Source organism: Etheostoma cragini, chromosome 16 (assembly GCF_013103735.1).
Source record: "Etheostoma cragini isolate CJK2018 chromosome 16, CSU_Ecrag_1.0, whole genome shotgun sequence".
NCBI lineage: Eukaryota > Metazoa > Chordata > Actinopteri > Perciformes > Percidae > Etheostoma > Etheostoma cragini.
Window position 1 is genome coordinate 21251274 of NC_048422.1, and position 23848 is coordinate 21275121.

The 23848-nt window shown below is 38.3% G+C and overlaps 1 protein-coding gene across 9 annotated transcripts in view; it reads left to right on the top strand.

Annotated features, from left to right (window-relative positions):
• The window catches only part of mast4 (microtubule associated serine/threonine kinase family member 4), an 84441-nt gene that overhangs the window by 5534 nt on the left and 55059 nt on the right, over positions 1 to 23848 (top strand). For 7 of the 9 annotated variants that reach the window (XM_034895588.1, XM_034895594.1, XM_034895591.1 and 4 more), the window contains exons 2-3: positions 8089 to 8242; positions 12359 to 12492. In XM_034895588.1, the coding sequence (XP_034751479.1) occupies positions 8089 to 8242; positions 12359 to 12492 (288 nt within the window). Of the gene's footprint in view, positions 1 to 8088; positions 8243 to 12358; positions 12493 to 20617; positions 20714 to 23848 lie in introns of those variants that run through there. The other 2 variants (XM_034895600.1, XM_034895601.1) reach the window with 1 other exon arrangement.

The following is a 23848-nucleotide window of genomic DNA, read 5'->3' on the forward strand; positions in this document are numbered from 1 at the left end:
ATATGTGTGTGTATGTATATATATATATATACACACACACACACTCTCATATTGTCTTCAAGTCTTATGTTGATCAGACATGATTTTTACATTAGCTGGAATGTAACACAACATGGAAGTGGAAGCAGTGCTCTGTTTATGTGCACGTCAAAGTGCAATACAAACATCTTATTAAATGCATTTTATACCGGTAACAAGATTATTGAGGCAAACAAACAGCCCTAATTCACTTATTCCTGACAATATGCTGTGTTGCAGAATTAAAAAAGATTCTTGCTTGAATACGTCTTGCAACATCAAGCCGCTGTTTACGCTAGTTGGGCCCAAATGAGATTGCTTTTAAAAACAACAACATTATGTCTCATGTCATGATTGAATCAGAGACACAAAAACAATCCTAGTTGTTCCAGGATGCACATCATGTTTATAATGTAATCAGGTTTTTGGTACACCAGCTTAGACAGAATGAATAACATAATCTCTCAAGATACTCTGGTAAAACGCAGGAAAACATGACTTCCTTGGTGGAAGACATGAGGCATGGTTAAATTCTTTACATGCAGAAGATAAGAAATCTTAATATGGTCAATGTTATGAACTTGGACAAGGAAAGTATTTTTCCAACTGTAGATCATGTCAACACAGGAAACTGAATTCCCCTGAGAACACACAAAGTTCAAATACTCAAAGCCAAAGATTTTCTTTAGTTAATGAAAAGACAGTGTCAGTGTAAGGAGAAAAATAAAGTGTTAATTGGGTGACAAAAATGTGAATGACCCTGTGGAGAGTTCACAGCATAAAGAGGTATTTGAATTTTAGCCGTGAGTCTTTTAAGTGTGCTGTTTGCCTAATTTGGGGAGAGTTGAAGACAGATGTTGGGTGACGAGGTCGACCAGAACATAGTTTGCTCTACTGCAGCTGACCCTGAGAAAAAGAGAGATGGACCTTCTTCCTTATCTCAAGACTTCATTGAGTAGAGTTCACCAAGATGCCTGCATTGTATAAAATGACCATTACGTTGTATAATCCCACCATGCGTTTGTTTTCCATGCTACTGAAAAGGAAATGGGGGAAAAAAGGATTATCATGTCGGACCATGAAGCATCAGCAACATTAGGCTCTTTATCATCATGCAAACTTGTTATGGATTGCATATACAGTTTAATGGACTCCTTGTCAGTAATATGGAACATTGCTTTATACTAGCTAAAATAGGAAAATGACTTGTTTTGATTAAAATGTCCTGTTGGTTGATGATATTTCACTCTGTTTGTGAAATACCAACCATGATGAAGTGAAGTTATCTAACAACACCACTCTGCACTCGGCGGTGTACTGTTAAATGCAACAACATGGACATCGATTAATTCTGACTTTCAAAGCTAAAGTCTTTGTTATTCAGCGTAGAGGGTCTAGACTTTCACCAACGGGATATTTCTAACCAAACTAAGTGATACTTGAAGTCCCTGTACCATTGCTTACTTGAGTTTATGATTTTAGGGGAGTGTGTTAACATGTGTGAAAAATGTGATTTAATTATTACCAGTCTGTGTTAATCTCAATTGTTCGTTCAAAAAGCATATGATAGAGTAACAATGGCAGGGAGAGCTTTGAATAAAATAAAGGACAGCAATGACTAAAAAGAGGCAAAGTAAAAAGGCCTTTTTAATGTACGGCTTCTGTCTTCCTGTTTTACTGTAAATGACGTGTGCTTATTCTGTCCTAGCAACCAATGAATGACACATAACAATTTGTTGACACTCGTAAAAGGTTTCCTACTCCAATCTCAGAATAATGATAAACAACACCTCAAAGCCCTCAAAGGGAATTAATATCCTCGGGTGTGAATACTTTTGCTTATTCTTCCGTTGTCCAACTGCTTTAGATGTGTTTGTTTTTAATGAGTGAATCATGACTCAACTCTCCTGACCTTTTGTAATTCAGGCGGCAATCGGTCCAAGTTGGGCTGACGGTGAGCGACCGTCACCCTAGATTGTGTGGTGTGTCCCGCACCAGTGCAAAGTGTCGGCCGTCGGCTGAACAGCCAATCCATCTCATTGAAAACGATAGCAAGGATAGCAAAAAAACAACCGTGAGAGAAAGCTCTTCTCATTTTTCATCTCATCTGGCGATACCCATAAGAGCTATCAAACTGGCCAAAAATAACGTTTGAATGTTCCTTCTAAAAACACCTAAGTTTGAACTATTGGAATAACAATTTTTGCACATTAGACAAAATGTCCATAAGATGGCAAACGTATGTAAAAGGAGATACATAACTACTTGTGCAGGGTTTATTTTAACAAAAACAATTATTTTAAAAGATATACATATCTACAAATTACAAAATGCATGTTTATAAAATAATATCCTATACCGTGAAATTTATTATGAAGACCATAATAGTTCTTCCTCTCTCTGCACTGTCTGCACTAGGGCTGTTAAAACAAATTCCTAAAGTCAAATATAATTTAAATAGTAAAAAAGCGATACTATTTGAATGCTAAAAGAGTTTTTTATATAGAATATATATATATATATATAGATAGATAGATAGATAGATATAAATGTGTAGGCTAACGTTAGCTAATCTCCCTTTTCTCTCCTTGGCCTACTCGCTTTTGTTAAGCCATATCTAAACAAAGAGTTAGCAGGAGTAAGTAACACAAGGCATTGTGAGGTAGGGAAAATACTAGATCAGATCTGCTAGCCGTGTCGACGTATTTAGGTTTAGGCACGAGGAGTGTGGATTGGTTAGGGTAAGAATAACAGGGTAAGCCAATTAGAGGCAGAACACGGCAAACACAAGGCAGGCCACGAGTGGGGTTGGGGAAAAAAACTGATTCTTAGATGCATCATGATTCTCTCTAGAAGGATTAGATGCTCGATTCTAATAAATTGATAATCTATTATTAAAAAAGAAGAAAAAAAGGGTTAGGTTTTTTTTTTTTTATTGTTTTTTATTTAAAAGTTACTGTCTCCAGACATGTATAAATCAGTAAACAGAGTTCCTGGAAGAGGATAAGATAATGGACAAAAACTTAGAGTTTAGGCAAGAGTGGAGGAGAAAAACCAACACAAATGGCCAAAAAGAGACAAAAAATAAGTTTTGTACTGTATATACACACATGATCTAACATCTAGCATCTATCATGACGTGGGTCTCCCTCAGGCTAATGTTGGAAGTCCCTCTAGTGGACAGAGCGTCTAACAACAACTACATGCTTATAGTGGCATTGACAATGCATAAGCCTGAGTAGTGTAGTACATTTTAATAATAGGCTGCATTTACACATTAAATATTAAAAAAATAACATGAAATTTGAATGGTATTGTAGAGGAAGATTGACAGCTCTAGTCTGCACCTCTAAACAATTAGCGCCCTAGCAGCTTCAGAATTAGTAGAGTGTAACAACTTATTGTTTCATTCACACGCACTTGTCACATCGTAGGAAAGCACATTGCTATCGCCACGAGTGACAATTTTGTCCGCATATTTTTTTGTAACCAGTGTAGCATGATGACATGTTTAGTGGGGGGCAGTGCGGTCCCTCTGCCCAGCTCCCAGCGCAGGGAGACTTGCTGAGAGAACGGGTGACAGCCCGGGAGATGGAGAGTCTGGTAGACAATTCCCGGTTTCTGCCGTCTTCCCAGTGGGGAGGGAATCAAAGGAACTGTAGAAACGTTTGAATCCGGTTTTCCTTTTGGAATGACGATTGATTACCACTTGTCTCTGCGGTGTGTTTCAGTGCAAATGTTTTGCCAAGATAAAGGCAGCTTGGGCCAACGTCAGGCGACGCCACAGTCAGCCTTCGTCGTTGCCAGTTCTTGGTCAGTGTCGGCCTTCGTTGCCAATAGTTTCTGGTTGTCCGCTTGGTGTGTCAACGTCTTAATGGTCAAGTAGTGTAAACCGCATTCAGGAGTCTTTCCTGGCTGCCTTGGACTGTTGGAGTACTTCTTACTTGTCCTTGGGGACAATGTCCCTGTGTGCAGTCTTGTTTTTTTGCTCTTTTTTGTCTTGAATTTGCCTTTGTAGGATATACAGCTCTTCCTGCAGCTCTTTTTGCTTGTCAGTTTGTTTAGGTGGCTGTGCATGCTTGTCTGTTTAACGGTATAGTAAAAATGTCTCTTTTCTAAAGTGGATTGTCTTCACCCACCTCCAATATATGCAGTTTTTGTAGTCTTGGCTGGTGAAGGTCAACAGTAGAAGCAAAACGTCTACTTGGGGTTTGTTCTGCTTTCTGCACTCTGTCTTATCCCCAGTATGTTGGAACTTTTATTAAGATTTTATTGCATCTTGCAGCTAGAGAGCCATATATTTCCCTTGGTAGAAACCAACGGAGAGTTATTTTTCATATCAGCTTAAACAGTGATATGTCAGATATGTCAAGAAGTCCTTGCTAGGTTAATGTATTAGTGATTAGTATAATGGATTGTTCTCATGTGTTTGTGGGTGATAGAGCAGGATGTATTGAGCAGAGTGTATTGTTTTCACCTAAACAGATTTTGTGGTTTACATGGTATCATTGACCACAGGGGCACCAGGGTTGTTTTTGTAAATATTAGACTCTGTATTCTTAATAGCAAGTTAAGGCAGTTAATAGCGGTCCACCTTCTTTGTTTCTCTTGCTTTCTGTCTATTCTCTGCTTTGACAACAAAGTGTTGTTGCTACTAGTCATTATTTGTGAAGCGAAGTGTGGAAAGAGGATGGAGGAAGAAGGGGCAGGTCAGGTTTGATCTTGCTCTCAAAATCTCTGCGTGGCTCTGTGCTGCAGGCAGGGAGGAATGGTAGGTGAAAGGGCACTGGCTTCTGCCCAAACGGCAATGTGTGTGTATAGAGAGCCAACTGTTATTGGCTTATACTGCGGTGCTACCATGTAATAAAGTTTGCATTTAAAGTGCTGGCACCCACTTTTGAAATAATGCAGATGTTTTAGACCAACAGTAATATCCTCTAATAACAGAGCTTACTGTCAGGTCTCTTATAAATTGCCCAAATTCAGATAATCATGGAACAGGAAAAAGTGTTTACCGATGGCCCTTTTGAAAGGTTAAAAGCATTTTCTGCATCCCATACTGCTCCTAAAAAGCTCATTTTTTATATATTGATTGATAGGTCATGTTCGCATAGTCAAGTTAAAAGCAAATGTCACCAAAATATATTGCATGCCTTTTAAACTTCAGACTTTGCACAGTGCACAGATAGCAAGATGCAACCGCTGATTGTCGTATTTGATTTTATCAGTTTAAAGTCATCTGCTGGTGACTATTAATAGTATGTGATCTGCACGTAAAGCAACTAAACAAACAAAACAGAAACATCACATTCCTTCTTATGTCTTTGTTAAATGTAAGCAATAAGCCAAACACAAAAGACCTTAATGAAAATACTGCAAAGATTTCTCCCAGCACCAGCTTTAAATGAAAGTAGATGAAGAAAGACAGTGAATTACAACCAGCCACTATTATAAAATTCATCTAATTTTCTTTCTGATGTAGAAACCTTGGTGACACTACCATGTACTATGAGCCGATTAAGCTCTGCTTGATCGGGTCATAGTACATGCAACATGTATCACTGTGGTTCATGGTATTCGAGCATAATGACCTGTCCTGAGAAAGCTTCCTCCTTCTACAAACGATGGGACTGAATGATGCAGTTTCTATTTCAGATCATATCTCTAAGCTGCTTATAAAGGCATTGCTTGATTATTATCCGTTAGCTTTAAAATGACATAACAGTCTGTGCATTCTTTTGTCATTGTAAAATAATCTAAATGTATTGGCCTTTATGTTCTGTGCCTGAAGACAGTTACACAGCTGTTTGTAAGTTCAAACTCTGTTTAGTTATCACTTGAATTTTTAATAAATGGAGATTTGCACATTACTAAATGAATATGGGTTGCTCTACACAAACTAGTTCCTACCTAGATATTATTTGTTGCTAAATATTTAACCCACTGTAAATGCTGCACCAACTGACAAAACTGAGCTTTTTCCACACCATGAAAAAATATATAATTTAGTCATATCGTTGCAACTATGGCTAAAATAGTCAAGGCATCATGTTGATTTAATTTCTTTTTCTTCTGAAAACTGCAATTTAACCGAATAATTTGAAACAAAAGTCCAGATCGAAATCTGGCAAAGGGGCATCTTTGCAATGTTATATAACCTGTTAAAAAATAAGCTACTCCTGAGTAAGTGACTTGTTTGAGGCTTACACTGTTCTGCACAGATGGAAAGTTTTCATTCAGTCTTCTTTCATTACCGGTGCCATAGGTTTTGTAATAAAGCAAATGTCTTCTGTGAGTAAATGCATGAAATGGTACATGCATACTGTGTATGCCAACTCACTTGAAATATAGTTAATGTCTGTGTTTAAACATAGCTGAAGGTAATTCATGTTTCGCCATCCTGCTGCACTATTCTGGTTTCTTTTCCTTTCTTCATTTGCATGTCTCAGTACAACTGCTACAGGTCAGGCAGAGGATTGCAGATATATGCATGGAAATTTTAAGGGTCTGGCATCAAGTACTGAAAGTCGCCCATCTCGAGGGGCGGCACCAAACGTGCATTTGAAAATCTCAGTGCACGCAATTGGATAACACTACGACCAATCAAAACAACACAAGGGGTGACATATCAAGAGCCCCATACGCTTATCTACCAGCGGAGCTAACTGGTAGATTAAACTGTCTTCATCTGTTTAGCTCGTCTCTTGCCCGCCTTTATCAGGTACACCGATGTGATTGGTGCAGCTCGGCTACAAGGGCATAGTTAATGTGCATCATTACTGAATGCCAGAGTGACTCGCTGAGCAAATTCAAATTGTGCTCTCGCGAGAACTCTGGATTTCCAGGGTACAGAAATATCACATATAGTACTGTATGTTTCAAATAAACAATGAACAGCATTGTTGCGGAGCTGTGGCATGTCAGGGTCCTGATTTTACAGGGTCTAATTGTGCTTACGGCAGAGCTGCAAACAATTGCCTCAAATTATTGTATTTATAAGTGATGACTAAAGTTCAACTTTATTGCATAAGATTATGTGATTCTCTAGTTGGGACCATGATAATGCATTACTTAAATAATTTTTTTCTGCACAGTGTCACTCTTACATTACTGCATTGATTGAGAGGTCGAGCCACCCCACAAAGAATTGGTCTCCGTTGTCCTTGTTTGTACTGGGATCATGAATCTTCCCGTAGAGAAGCAAAGTGTTTCCTTCCACAGAATCCTCTGAGCCATGTATATCTTTGTATTCTCAGGGAGGGCCTCTTCCTCACCCCCGGGCATTGTTATGTGGTCCGAGCTTCTTGCGAGGTCACTATCTCCTGAGAATACAAATGGGCTGGTGCAAGCTGTTTGATGTGTATAATGTATTTCTTAATTGTCCATTATCCTTTATGTAGACAACTTACTTTCTCACTAGTATTGTATGCAAATATGTTTTGCTACTGCTTTCTCTGACAACTTACCCATTTTAACAATCTGCGTACTGTCAAAATCTTTACAGAAACACATTTCGGTGAACTATTTTAGTAATATGTCGTATTGTTTGCATTGTGTACAAGCCACCATGACAGTCTGCCTTTGAATATTCGGAGAAGCTAGACCCAAGTGAAGCATTCGTCCAATCAGCTGCCGTTTTCATTTATGGGTGACAGTACAGATTAGCATCCGTTCGCTGTTATGGAGACGTATTATGTTTCGTCGGTTCGGTGAGTTCCGAGGCTCCACAACACTTTGGCAAACCACTGTATGAGCCATGTTCTGACCCTTTTTCAATTGTTGTTTAGTGCATCGTCAGCAATCTTTAGCTGGTGTCACTTGTTACCATGGAAACATGTCTCTGATTCCTGGGTAAGTCTGGAGTTTGGTTGGCTGGTTAATTGGTTAGGATAATACAAATTTAAGATAATATATGCACTGATAAATGGTTTGTAAGCTACAAGTTGAGCTTTCTTGTAATTTCTTTCGTTGAACAAAACATATATAAATGGTTAGGACAAAAACTTACCATTAACCTTTTAACCTTAAGTCTTTTTTAACCTAGTGATTGTTTTCTGTCTTTTCCTCTAGTTGGACAACATCCTTTACCCTCCCTCCGCTTACCTCAGGAAGTCCAGTAACCCCGAGTTGACTCGGGGATTAAGTCCTGCTCTCAAATTAAAGCGGCATCTCAGTGACGATGGAAAAAATGTTCGAAGACGGAGTCTCGGGGGTGGTCTCACAGGTAATAATTTCATTCCCATTTTAGGTTCACATTAGTATTCAGGCTGCTTTAGACATTCTATTAGACATAGAAATGTATGGATTTATAAGTAACTGATTCCACGCCACTGTTTTACTGTAGGGTTTGGAAAGATGCTACTGTAAAAGCAGTCTTTTTTCATGATCCACGTGAAAAACAGTGTGTGTTAATCATTAGCACATTAATTGCCACAAATCAACGGCCATCTATCATTTGTAGAATACGTGGATGCTCTTCAATGGAGAATGAATACCCCTTAATGGGTCTAATCAAAAACAAATTGACCTCTTACCTTTAGTGACATCCAGCCAGTTTTGTCTGGATATCTGTCCTTATTTTTTTGTGTTGCTTGTTGTTTCGGGATCTCACAGATTTGTGCCACAATCCCAGTACGCTAGAAGTGAGTGAAGTTTTATTCAAAGCAATAATAATTGATTTGGAAAAATAAAAGCCGAGAGAGGAGAGTAATCAAGATAATCCACAGACCCTGCTGTAAACAGTTTACAGTGTTTCCTGCATTTTTGTTGAGAAAATAGTTCCTTAATGAAAATCTTTGAAGTAAAAAACTCTTTGAACCCAACATACAACCCTTTTGAACTGCTTTCAGTTTCAGCAAGTAGTGAAAAACACTTGCCATCTGTCACTTAAACCCGGCTTTGAGAAGAAAGAAACAATGACAGTGTCACACTTGGCAGGACACAATTCATTGTGCATCAGAGATAAATTTGATTAGCAAATAGGATTGCATCATTGTCTGTTTTTTAATCAAACATTTGCTACAGATTTAAAATCACTGAAAACATATTTCCTCAATCACTCAATAAATGATGGGATAACACAGGAACAAACCCTTTTCTGCCAAATTTGAAACAATTTTTTATTGACAGGTCTGTCATCTTCTCATACCGTTTTGTCAGCGCTCCTCTTGCTGGTTCAAAAGGGGCGGGGCGTAGTTGGAAAAGGGTACTTCAGAGCACCAATCAGGATATAGCAGTATTTGAAACTGAGATGACCGTTGTGGGGTTTCGACTGAAAGTCGTTTTATTGATTAAACTCTTAAATAATAACAAAAGCTATTTCTTTCCCCAAGCTTCAACTTTGACTGCCTAATTAACCATGAATATTAAATGTTAAGGAAAAATACTAGAAATTAGAATCCATGTTTACAAGGACTTTGAAAAAAAAACTGGAAACATGTTGTCTTCTGTGAAGTTAGGAGAAAAGGGACTTGGACAAAGTGATTGGGAACACAACGAACATGAGAAACCATATTTTGTGTTTCTTGTATTAATGAAGCATAATGGAAGGAAATTCATCTGTTTTGTTTTTAAAATTATGAATCATTACAAATATGCTTTGTTTTAAAAAAGCAAGTAGTCACACAGTGAGAGAAAATAAATCATGCCTAGAAATAAAAAATGATGCATCCATAATCATTTTATCATTACCTCGTAGTCCTCTGAGTCGATTGGTGCCCAGAGATTCCCACCCCTTGTTTTCCATAAAAGATTGGCTGAAGTGTGGACTGTTTGAAAATGTAGGTTTAGGATATACGAAAGAATGCATGAGCTAACAAGCTTACCACTTGCTTTTTTACTGTCCGTGGCACTGCTTTATGCGTGTGCTGTGAAAATGAAACAGACTGCGCTCCTGTGATGAGGAATGTGTAAAGTCAGCAGGGAGATATCCTCTTGGAATTGTACTTGTTCAGTGGGGGATGATTTGAGGGTTTAAGTTGATGGATTTGGTAGCAAATCCTGTGGAGTAAACTTACTTGGCGAATACAAACTACCTTAACAGATTTTCTGTCAGAATTACTATATGACTTCTCAAGGTCTCAAGAACATACTGCACATCAAAGATATATCCAGGTTCCAGTAACAAAGGAAAGAGAAGAACATTGCTGCATGAAAAGAGTTAACTCTATAGTTATATTCTGCCTCTGGCTAGAGGGGTGTGTGTCTGGCTCACATGAGCATAGATACATTCCTGTCTCAGGACAACTACATTTATTGTGACTACAGCCTTCTTTGCTTCCTTTCAGACCTTATGCTGATTGTCTGTTTTAGGGCTTTGAACCTCACTGATCAAAATATTGACCTTTTCACAGTCAATAAAAGATTGTGTTTTCATCAGGTGCAGCTTTAAATGAATGCATTACTCTGTACTAATCGGTCTACATAGGAACAGGATGAATAAACAAACATTAACCAGAAGCAAGTAATCTTCCATGAACCGGTTGTGTTACTAAAGCATGAGTTAGATTGGGTTTTCTTTTTGGTATTGATTTACACATAATTGTATTTGTTGATATTTTATGTTTTATTAGAGTATAACTAGTTTGTGCTTGCAGCTAACACAGTACCTGAGGGCACATACTGGAATGGTTAAGACATGCTTTAACCTATATAACCTATGCCTATAATAATAAATGATAAATAAAAGTTGAAATGTTTTTTTGCATAACATGCCTGGAAAGCCAGAGAGCCTTGTTTACCGTTTGGTGAATTTGGCAAGGATAAGGAAGCACAGATGACCTTGGCTGAGACTCTTTTAATATAAAATGTCTAACTGAATGAAACCCAGAAAAACAGTGACAGTGTGTGTAGAGACCTTTGATTTGTTCCATTTATTTTTCCCATCATGATTCATGCAGCAGATGTGTGCTTGAAAAATGGGGCAACTGCACAAGGTTGGGAACAGAGTGGTCTGACCTTGCAAATACCTGCATTGAATCTAAAAAAACATCGCTACTACCTGGTACCCCCCTTTCTAAGAGTGTTGGGTAGTGCCTAAAGAGAGATTTCCTTTATGCTGGGATATGATGGGCTTTAGTGAGGAAAGATTTTGCCGGTAAGGAAGGAAGGACCACAATTTTCCCCTCCTCATCCTGTTTGGTCTCTCTTTAATCCTCCCAATTTTACAATTGTGATCACAGTGTAATTATTAGTGAAATGCAGCACAGTATATGTCAAATCCAGGTCCAGAATTGAGCCTTATAATTTAGTTTGGCAGTGGAAAAAACACTTGCGAGAATAAACAGACATTTATTTTCGAACCAGGACGTAGGAAACAGCACTGCAAAAATTAAGTGCAATTCTAAATTAACTGTCTTTAAGACAGCATTAGTGGTTGAAATCTATCATTTTCAGTTTATGTTTTGCTCTTTGCAGGACACTAAATTTATAACCCAGACTTCTCCAGTTCATAAAAGCCTAACACATCTGATGATGTGTGGCTTTAGACCATCTGAACTTGACATATTCCCTTTATGCTCTGAGCACCGTCTACTTATCTTCCCTTCCTTCACTGTGCCAAGATGGTTAATCCTCTTCTGTCTCCTCAAGTGTTTACTTGAACAGGAAATGGAAATACCCACATGTGGATAAAGAGTGACAACACTTAAACAAATGATTTTTCAATCCATGGAGTGCCAGTGGTGCAATAATAGCTGCTGATTCAGATGCTGAGGCTGCTTATGTTATGATTTAATCTTTGTCTGGCTCTTTGTACTAAGGTTTTAGGATTAAAGAGGGCAGCTGAAAGCAGTATTTGGTGCCATCTAGGTGCTAGCCCTGGGAACTTTAATTTAATTTTTAAAGTCAAAGTAGAGAACATTATTAGCAAAGTACTTAAAGTTTAAAAGTACTTATTGTGAAGGAAAACAGACCCTTTGACTCATATGTTACGGTGTACCACATCCTTTAACAGTTAAAACTGATCAATTTGTAAGCAGCGTGTTACTGTTGTAGCTGGTTGAGATGGCACTAGTTTTCACTACTTTATTCATAGTTGAGTGTTTTAGTCCAGTGGTTCCCAACTTAGAGGATGGGGCCCTCCAAAGGGTCACCAGGTGAATCTTGGTCATAGTGAGACGATTAATGAAAGAGAAATAAAGAATTAAAAAAAGTTTTTATATTTTGTGTATATATATATATTTGCTCTTTTGTAAAATAATGAATAATATCACCTCTAATTATTTCCTGAAAAGTTATACAAATTAGGAATTCTGAGAAGTTTAGTTGGGGGGTAAAACTCTTTGGAGAAACTGACAAAAGGTGAAACATTTCCTGAACCTCTCATGTTGTTGCTCTGCAGGAAAGTATCTCCTGCTACCCTCCCACCCCCAGCAGATACACACAGCTTGGCAGCCATCATCTGAGTTGTCTAACCTGATCCGTATGCGTTCCCTGAACCTCGGAAAGTCGGACCCCTCCCTCACCTCCAGCCTGGTGAGTACTTCCTAAATCATGACCCCTAGACCATATTCTGCATCCTGATCTACGCTCCCATTACCTCACCCTGAACAGTTTGTTTGGTATCTATTAGAATTTATTTAATACCTGTTTCTTTTGGATTTGTAGCTGATCTCTGGTTTAATGAATGACCTGTCTGTTTTGTATTTATTTCTCTGGGTACAAAACATAAAAAGCCATGCAACATAACAAGTGTTCACATTTATCAATGATAATTAAATGCATTGAGAAAGAAAACTATTTAAGTAGTATGCATTCCCTACTGTAGTCTGAACCAAATGAAGTCATGAAGACAGAGGTGTCCTTCAGCGTGTTCTTTCAGAGGATGCTGACCGATACTCTGATGTGCTATATCGTGATCTGGCTGTCTCCGGAGTGAGATACAATCAAAAGTAGAGGCTAATCCAATGGCTATGAGTCATTCCCAGTGTGTACTCGACATCAGTTAGAGAAAAGGTTAATTTAATAAAAAACGTGTGTGTGCATAAATATGTATATCTGTGCTTGTGATTTTACTGTGACAATTTATTTTGGTAAGTGACACTTTATATCATTAATGATCTAAGTGGTTCAACCTAGAAAAAGGCACGGCAACCTGAACTATTTCTCAGATGGAATCATGACATCATAGTGACCTTGTTTACACTAACAAAATAGTTTGTGAGACAGGTACAAAACATCTGAACTAATTCTGTACACTAGAGGGGGCTAGTGTATTTTCAGTGTTTAGAGCTAAAACACATGTATCCTTAGGCTTTTAAAAGCCAGACATTAATCCCTTTGGTTTTTGTGCAATGCAGAGTGAATGAATACATGATTTCCTGTAACATAATTGCCCTCCAGTGGATAAGTCCTCCAGTCAATGTGTTGGTTCAGTTTATGTCTTGATGATGTGAATGAGTCTTTTAACATCTTCACCAGTATTTTAAGATATTTGTGTTTTTATAATCCCCATAGGCATTGATTTTAATTGCCATCCATCACAGGAAGGTTAGAGCATGCGATCACAGCTGGTAGGGATTCAGTATATTGCTCAAGGATACTTCAGCAGGAGAGGTTCAGGGTCTCTACCCTGAACCTCTCTCTAAGGAAACATTGTCAATTCTTTGTTTAACCGCAATTAATTGCAAACATTAGCTAAGGTCCTAAGAGAAAAGATTTAATATAGCTATGCCAAATTATAATTATATAAGTGGTTATTGGTCGGACTGTTAGGCTAAAGCTATTCTAGTTGTTGAAACTTAACAACTTGAGCCCTATACATGTTCATAGGAACAAAAATGACAAGGGATACAATTAGCAAAAAATAATAAAGATAATAAGATAATAAAGGGCCATGTTTTACTTTATAAGCTGTCTACTTGTGTTACTAATTTTATCAGAGATAACCATAATAAATATCCTGGAATTCATTCAAAACTTTTTAATTTATTTAAAAAGGTATTACATAAATAAATATTTTAAAATGTGACTGAAAGAATCAGAATTATTTCTGAGACAATTGTACAGCAATATTTGAAATTCATTCATCGCTAAGAGCTTCTCTGTATCCGATCACACTGGACAGTATTAAGAAGTAGAAAGAGTATTTGGTGTAAGTGGTCTTGGTGTACTCTGAGCCGTGAATGACTCTGCACTCACCTCTCAGATGAGGCTGTGAGTGTAAGGTCATGGGGACCCAGGAGACACATTTTTTCATCAGAATTCATTCAGCAAATGGGATCAGAGATAGATGGGTAAAATTGGGCTTTTTGCTAAGAAAGAGCATTGGGGTGCAAAGCACGACATGCCCCCTCTACTACATGCCATGCTGCACTACTACACTTCCAAAAATGAGTTTCCATGTAAAAGGAAATAATAAGACATATTAGCAATTACTACATCCACTGCAATGTGAGAAAATTCATTGCACATCCTTACTGTAGGAGATTCCACGCTGAAACGCACCACCTTCAGCTCTTCTGAGGACGAGTCCAGTCCTCTTATCTGCTGCAATTTTGCCCGGGCCCGTAAAATGACTTTTCTCTGGTAAAACTATTTTTTTGCCAATGCTGTGTTTTTTTCATCCCACACTCCTCTCTTCATTCATTAGAATGTATACAGTATGCAATTAAATATGTTCTGTAATATGCAGCTCAAATGTTACATTGTTCTTATTCTCAACACTGTTGCATGTCCCTGGTGACTCAGTTGTCGGCTCTATGAGAAAATGAGATGCTGGTCACTGCTGCTCAGATATTGTCCTATAAATGGCTGATGTGTTGCTACATCTTAATGGTATCTTTGGGAGTTGGCTGCTTTGACACCTAAGGGGTTCAGCTACATCCACTGTATTATTTTGCCTGCAGAACAAGCTTAGAAAAGATTGTGAATTGGCTGACCTTGAGAAAAAAAGCAAAACGGACAAACACCTCAGCTAGTTGTTTCTAAATGGAAGTTGCTGTCTTCATCTCAGATTTGTATCTCACAATTAGACGTTTGTTAAATGTGAGTCCTCATCTTCATTGTATTTAAAACTAAAAAGATGATGCCTGTCTGTTATCTTACAGGCAGAGTGGTATTTGTCATAATGGCGGTTATATAACTGGGAAGCACAGCAAGCCCTGACCGTATTGAAAATAAATGAATAGAGGTTTGCCAGCACACTCTCTGTTGGACTGCATCTAGTGCACTGAGTATTGCTGTCAATTCTTACCAAATGCATATATATATCATATATAATGGCAAATATATCAATGTCTAAAGAGATGTATTTGGCTTTTGGATTTGGCTTTTGATAGTTTAGTTTTAAATGGGAAAATTTGAAATGTTCACTTTCAGGCTGTATTACTGTTTTATTAGTCACTAAAAATACCAGTAAAGTAACAATATTGTTAAAAATTAAATGCAAGGACTTTTTGGAAAATGTAGAGCTTAATTTATCATTTTGTTCTTTATTATCTAGCAGGACATAATTCACTTTATATCTCTTCACAGTTCTCCAGAGTTAATAAAGAAACCAAAGTGTTACTGTAGTTAAATTTCTGTAGAGAAGGTACTGTTTCTCAAAGCTTTTGACAGAAAAATATTCCTTAATTTAAAGCAACACTAGAGAACTTTTCCCGCTTCGGTCCCCCTACAGATTGGAAGCGGAACCGTCACATTATGTTTCATTCAAACTACAGATCTTCTACCCGATCTGGCAAACTTGCATAGTGTGGTTATAGCCAGTAGAGAGCCCCGAAGGCTCTCCCTTTTACGTGTTTGTGAGCCACCGAAACGATTTTGGAAGCATTATTTTAAGTTATGAAAAAGTTCTCTTGTGCTGCTTTACAACTAGAATGAGTCAGTGGCTGCATGAGCCTCCTTTACCGTGACCATGATTGTAGAGGGCCATACTGCTGCTTTGTGATGAGTTTGTTAATTTTGTAGGGCTTCATTGTGTAAAAATCAAAGACCAAGTTGATGTTGTTCAATGTCTTGTTTTGCCCAATGAACAGTCCAAAACATGGAAATACTTAGTGCAAATAATAGTGTAACAGTTGATCTGAGCACTTGACTTGTGTTTTTAAGGTGGTATTAAGGTATGAGGTAAAAATAATACTTTGTGCCTTGCCAATTTGGATCTTTCACAGTCAGTGAACACTTCTGCACACAAAGTAATGGCTCCCTGTTTGTTTTTACTCACTGTTGTGTGATGGAAAAATGCAACTTTGGTTTGATGAGTTTTCTAGTGCTTCATTACCGAAACATTCTGCTGGTTGCTATAACAATACCCTAAAGCCGACGTTGAAATTGTTGAATGTCTTATTTTGTTATTTAATTTACTGTAAGACTTTCAGGTCTGTTGAGTTTAGGGCTGTTTCTACCAATTGTCATTATCAATTAATTGGATATCCTCTGATTAATTTTCTCACTTAATCCATTATCCTCATTTGGTCTATAAAATGTCATAAATTAGTAAAAATTACTACGACATTTGTTTTACGACTTAAGAGGCCAAACTAAAAAATAATAATGTATTTACAATGAGAAAGCCATGCTTTGACCCCCTCCTGTTATAGCATTTTGCCTTTTATCCTTCCTTTATGCTCTACCATCATGCCCCTGGGCGTGCATGGCCCCTCCACAACTGTGGCACATCTCTCTTGACTGTAATGATCTTTGGCAGAAAATCAATACTTCACTTGAGGTGTGATATGGAGATAAGACTGTCATAATCCTGATGTTGTGCCTGTGTGACTCCCATTCTCCCTCATAATGGTAGTCAGTGATGTCCTTCACTGATATCATTGTTGTCAGAGCAGTTTGTTGTTGCACAGGAAGGAGCGGCAGTTTATGTGTGTTCAAACATAACGTGTTGTCTAGTCAGAAAAAACATCCCGTTTTTTAACAAATACAAAAGAATAATCATGCAACACTGTACAACCTGCCTTGTTTAACCAACCTCAAATGAAAAAAATATGATTATCCAGCCTGACTAGCCACCTGAAAACAAGAGAGTGGAAAACAAGTTACTTAGCTGCCCCTTATTGATCCGTTTGTCTGTGGTATCTTTCTTTGTTTGGTGATCCCTGCATGGCTGCGTGTATTGTAATGTTTAAATTTGACCCATAGTCTGTAAATGTAACATGTTACACTCTCTCTCACTCACTCACTCTCTCACACACACACGCACACACACAAACACACACACACACTCTCTCTCAAACACACACACACACACACAAATATTAGTGTAGATTAAGTAAAGATTAAAGCTGAATACACCCTCCATCTGAATTTATAACAAAACAGCGAACACCATCTCTGCAGGAAGTTTTATTTAGTTACAAGAGATTGTGTGTCGGTGTTTCAGCAACATTAAAATTACAATGAAAAATAGTAATACTCCCTTATTGGATAAAACAACATTTAGCTCATGTTCATGAGGTTTTTTTGTTCTTCCCTTGCACTGTTAAGTTCCACAGAATAGCTTTGGAAACGCACCCCAAAAATGCATATAGTAAATCGCTGAGTTACTGTAACTATATGGGTGTCATCCAATCTGTTTGAGATCCAATTTTCTCTGTTCTGAGATTCAAATGTGACCTTGTGTTATGCACAGTGTGGCTTTGTGTTAACATTATTTGAAACTGAAGTAAATAAATTGAAAAGAGATTGTCCAAGTGGACTCAAGATGACATTTTAATTTCACGAATGCTTGCATTTGTTTGGCTACTGCAATTAATTCAAAATCGAAAGACCAGAGAGGAATTGAAAGGAGTCTTTACAGCTTTTGGTTTTTGGTTACTATCTTTGCGCTTGTTGTCAAGGTTAAAGACTTGCCTCGTCCATTCGGAGGCTGGCTCTACAGGGTTTTAACATGGCTGGATATTCTCACTCCTTTGGCTTTGGTGAAATGGATTCTTTGGACTCCTTTGTATGGAAGGAATTGATTCTTTCTTTCCTTACCGCTCTCTTCACAGACCCATGTCCCTCCTCTACCGGCCTCAGATCTGCAGGTCGCCTCTTGGTCTGATAAGCTCAAGCAGAGCAGAGGCTGTTGGTCACTCAATCAGCACTCGCTGCATGCTTTCGGTGCCAGTGCTCTCTTTTTTTCTCCAAAGGCAAAGGAAACAACCTCAGCTGCCCACCTGCCAGGAGGAAATGATTCAGACAACCCCTGGACTTCTCCCAAAGGCTTTTCTATGGCTATGCTCCAAGGCCACAAACTGCCTGCCTTTTATACCTGCCCTGAACCGCACTCATAGCAGTGTTTCTTTTCACTAAAAACTACTATGGCTAATATTTTTAATTACTATTTATTTCTAGCAATGGGAGTAGAATAAATAACTACATTATAATGGTTATTTATACCATATATTGTTTACTCTATAAAAACATCCATTAAAATATTCCTCATAGGTCAAGATAACATTTTCAAATTGACTTTTCTTTTTCCAACCTAAAGATATTTTATAATGATATAAAATAGAGAATAAAACAGCAAATCGTCTCATTTGAGAAGCTTGAGCCAACAAATATTTAGTCATTTTAGCCAGTGCTCGCAGCCTGGCTCTACCGATGGCAAGGTTGCTCTGTCTGTCGGCCCACCACTTTGGTTCACCGCTGAAAAACAGCTATTGGATGTGTTGCCATTCAATTGTGTACAGACATTTATGGTATCTAGATGATGTACGTATAGTCCTAATGACTTTGGTCATCTCCTTGCATTTCTTCTGGCGCCACCATCAGGTCAAATATCCCAATATCTATTTGCGCAAAATTTTGTACAATATGTGTATTGTGCTAATTAGAAAATATTAGCAGGCTTACACACTGTTACTTGCATTGTCACTGCTGTGCATATAAGTAAAGCCTAACATGGCTGCAGACTCTTAATAAATGGGTTGCACGATTGTGGGATTGCCAAAGGGGTTTTGTGATTGATCTATTGTATCAACACCAGGCTGTTTTATATGTTGTGATTGTTACAGCCACTTTATACAGCAGAAGAAGTTCTATCTCTATTGAATAAGACAAATGATCCCTCCCCAGTGTTCCTGCAGCTTCTTATCTTCATTGTTAGTGTAATGTGGAATTTCTTAATTGTTCCTAGACTGAGCAATGACTTGAGACCTGTCTGTTGAACATTACAGGATTCTTCAATTTCCTCAGGTAATCTGGAGGGCATTGTTCCAACTGAAAAAACTTGACTACTGTAATCCTCGTCCTCTGAGGTTTTTCAGGGGTTTATTCAAAAACAGCCTGATTACCCGAGCGCAGACCTGAGCTGTCTACTCTTGGCTTTTTTATCAGCCCAGCAGCACAAATGGCTGTCACCCCAGCACACTCCATCTGCATTCTTTTGTACAGGTTTGAAAATGAGAAAAGTTTATGTAGTGGTCACCTGTCTGACAGTCCTGTGCACCTCCTCCACCAGCTTGTGGTGGTGGGTAGCTGTCATTCTAAGCCAAACTCGCTAAGAGAAAATCATTTGAGCTTGGCTGGAGACGAGGAGAATGGAAGAGGCCCACTTAATATTCACAGAGAAGTACCACAGTGAATGGAAATGAGTGAGAGAGGGTGAAAAAAGAGAAAGCAAAAGTGTGGGGGGGGGCGCAAAGAAAAACACAGACTGAAACAGAATGCAAAATTACAGGATAGAATTGGCAGCATGGCATCGGAAACAACTTATTTATCCAAATAATCATTCAGGAGGGTGTGGGAACATTGAGTTAGTGAGTGTGAAGATCTGTGGTCACTCGCTGACTGCCTCAAAAAAAGTAATCTCCGGGCAGAGCTGTAAGCGACAGAAGCAGCGTGAGAGTTGGTAAAAATTGACACAGGTTATGCAGTGGTATATAGAACAGGCTGTGCAGGCAAGTGCGGTTGATTTCAGCATGATAATGACTCAGTATTGGGTTGTTTGGAATGAGGATAGCATTTCCTATGTACAAGTTAGCCCACAGCAGTTTGTGTGACATTTTCACATTAAGTTTGAAAGGTCCTGCGCAGCCACATTTTTTACTTAAACAGCATGCCTTGGTATTCTTTTCTTCCTCTGCCTTGTAATACCCATTTTCTCCCCTTCTCCCCCATCTCCTCTTCTACATTTAAAGTTAACTGTAGTCACAGCCATCATGTTTCCTTACTGGTCTAACGTTCAGGTGTGAATTTTGTAGTCTTCATATTACGCATTGGCTGCAAAAAGACCAGTGAGGTCAGTTAGCCTGGCTGCCGCAGACAGGATGCCAGATTCATTGTTAAGGTTGGAGCAGAACAATGCTTGGAAGTATATCCTCTCATTTTCATGGTCACCCAGGGTTCCCAAAAAGCGTGGCTGCTCAGAGAAATTAGTCTTGGGGCTCCCACATGTCCCTGGTACCCCACCCACTCACCCCCACCCGTTGCTACGCTAAATTAGGACTGCCTATCTTCGCCCTTATTTCCCCCCCCTTCTCTCTCTTCCTCTCTCGCTCCATCTCTCCTTCACTCCTGAAGTTAGAGGAGAGGAACAAGAGGAGGTGTCAGCTGACTGCCTCCTTCCAATCAGATAAGTTCTGATGGAAGTGTTTAGCAGCTGCTAAGATCAGATTTAGCCTGAGGGAGGGAGAGAGCAGGAGGAGGCTGGAGCTAGGCAGTGCAGCATGGCTATGCGCTGGTAGGCAGGCGTGATAAGTCGGGGCTCTGTACCATGGACGAGTCCAGCATTCTGAGGAGACGGGGGCTACAGGTAGGCAAGAATATGTGTGTGAGCTGTGTGTGTTTACGCTGCAGGGTGACTTTGTACTCTACAGTATGTATGGACGCATGCTCTTTTACAAACACAGTTAGGACTTTGAGACCTTTTTGTGTTAACACTTACGGTACAAACAGAGTGAGGAACATTCTGGCTCTGCTGTTGTGTGCTTGTATCCTGCATGTGAGAGAATCTCTTGGCAGAACTGAGGACATTTTTAAATAGATGTACTAAAGAGGATGACTAGGATAACAGTTGACAGGCTGCAAATGATTTAATCCAAGATACTTTGTTTCTTTGTACAGATTTAGAATTACTAATTTGTGTTCAAACATAGTTACTTTTTAAACATCACATTTTTTCTCACGTATGAGTTGTGATAGCTGTTGGCGGGATGAATGAGACATTAGTACTCATGCTGAATTGACTTTTATGATAATGGAGTACAGTGAGGCTTTGTCTTTCTTTCAGAAAACCTGATTGAGGTGTAAACTGAGTTCAACAATTGGTGTACTTAATCATATTATTACTGCCATCACTCTGCCTTAATGTGATTAAAAAAATGCAGGTGGAAAGGAAGGACAGAGTGTTCTGCAATATGTCTTTTTTTGTATTTTACAGTTTATGATTTTACACCACAAGAGCTTTCAGACATTACTCAATTTTTTCTAACTGATGCTGACAAACCCTGCAGTAGGTAGAACAGTAAAATTTTAATTGAGATTGATTTATAATTTAGCTTACTCTAGTTAGTGACACTTACAGAGTAAGTGATGAATTAATTTTTTTTTCCTCCATAAATTCAGCTCAAACTACTGCTTTTTTTCAATCCCAAACTCCCTGTGATCCATTGCATGTGTCATTTGTTTTATTAAGGCTGCATTATGGCAAAGAAACTGCTTCATGCTCCAGTGTTTATTTCATGATAAACAAAGGGGAGTTTTGCTTGTTTGAAAACTCAATTTTCCTCTTTAATATTTTATTTATTTAGCTGTTGAGTAATTCTTAAGAAGCAACAGTTGACTCTCAGTGTGTTCCTCTGTGATTATGAATCTTTCTGAAAATTAAGCAGCGGAAACTCAGAAATTTTAATTTATTCTCTTTGAATTTTTTTCATTGTCTTAATGGATTTTTCTTGATAAACTAATAAAATAAATTGTAATTGCATTTATCAAAAGCTTCCAAACAGTAATTTTGTGCACAGTTGCCCTAAGCTCTCTATTCCTTTGTTGGACACCACCTCCTCCCATGGTCTCTCTCCTCTACACACAAGACTTCTTTATGTGCCTGAACATGCACCAGCTAAACATAACAACGGCAACTCCTGTGATGTTATTAGGCTCCTGTAGTGCTCTTACTTTGATATTCAAAAGGAAACACAGAAGTTAGTTTGTCAGACAAATGAGTGTAGCTGGTTTAGTTTCCCAATTTCCCATTCATTCACAGGAAAGGAAGAGATGACATCATTTGAGTCAAACATTTACATTGACTGGGTGGTAAGAACTACACTACTGACAGTGCAGAGGGTGTCAGTGCTTTTGGCACCTCTAAAGTTCTCTTAATAACAAGGTAAATATTGGTTGTTCAATTCATATAAAACCCAAATTGCATAAATGACAAGTTGTGGTTATACAGAAGAACACAGAATCAATCCTTCCTGTCTTGATGCTAAGCTAATTGGCTGCCGGCTGTTATTATTATAACTAAGAGACAATGAGAGTCGGGGTCTCAATCTCTGCCTTTAACTATTTACAAGAAAGCAAACAAACATATTTCCCACAATGTCGACCCTTTAATGGTATGTCACAACATCTTCAAGTATTTATCTTCACAGTGGTTTACTTTACAGCATTACGATCCAGGAAAGCAAAGCAGCAACATTTACAAATAGAATGCAATGGTTATAAAAGATGTCCACACTAATCAACAACCAATAATTGTGTATATTTGTACAATTGTGTTGCAAAAATGCAGTATGTGAAAAATAAAAATTTGGTGAGCTTAAGCAAGAAAATGTCAAAACTATGACTTGATCCTCGATCATTAAGAACAAGAAGAGAAAGCTTTGCTGTTCATTTGCTGTTGATTCCTAATGAATGTGACAGTGTGCAGAATTTATTTTCAGACTTGTCAAAAGCAACAGCAGACTAACTAACTATACGCAGGGGAATTATTTATTATTTCCCAGTATCAGGTCCATTAATGAGTTCTCTAAATAAATTTGCTAAAGTGTGTTGTTCATCTGCTCGGTATGAATGTCTTTCAGCTTGTTTGCCTGTCTGGATGGTTTGACACTGAGTAGAATAAGGTAAAGTTATATGTATTGTATGTACAGTATGCTGCTCTTGTTGGCCACAAAGTGTAGAATTGGGGGGAGTTTGTCCAAACACTTAACTGTGTGACCACAAGAACAATTGTGTTTTAGTGCACATCAATTTTAAAAATAAATAAAAACAACAAGGATTTACACATCACACAACTATTTTACAACAGCTATTAACAATTGAAAATAGGGGCAAGGTTGCGTGACTCTGGCTACATTTAACGCGCTAATATGTTAGAGGGGCGTACAGTAAGGCAAGGCAGCTTCCACTCAAGGCAAGGCAGCGTACAGTAGGCTATGTGCCGTGGAATGATTTATCAAGTGGCTACACCTGCTGCACGCACACAACGGATTGTGTAAGTCACAGGTGAGACGGAGAGCTTTTGCTTTGAGATTGTTGTTTCTTTAGTTTTTTTGGAGCGCTATGATACATTAATCTACTGTTAGATGTTATCAGAGGACGCAGTTGAGGGAAAAATTAATCGAAACAGAAACTCAAGACAAAACTGCCAATATGCTCACTGATGGTCATTGAGTCGTTTCCTGTATATTGGTAGTTTACTTTAAAAAAAAATAATGACACTATGATCTATTTCTGTGTAAAAAATATAAATAGAAGACTGTCCTATTTGCACACTTGTAGAGATGATCTCTACGGAGGATATGCACCTCTACGCGCCACTCTCGTGCCCAGTGTAGCAAGTTTCCTTGATTATAGTGAAAGCGTAATGTTGGATGGTCTCTTTAATTAAGGCAGTAACATCAATTTCCAAAACATGATTTTTTTTATATATATATATATATAT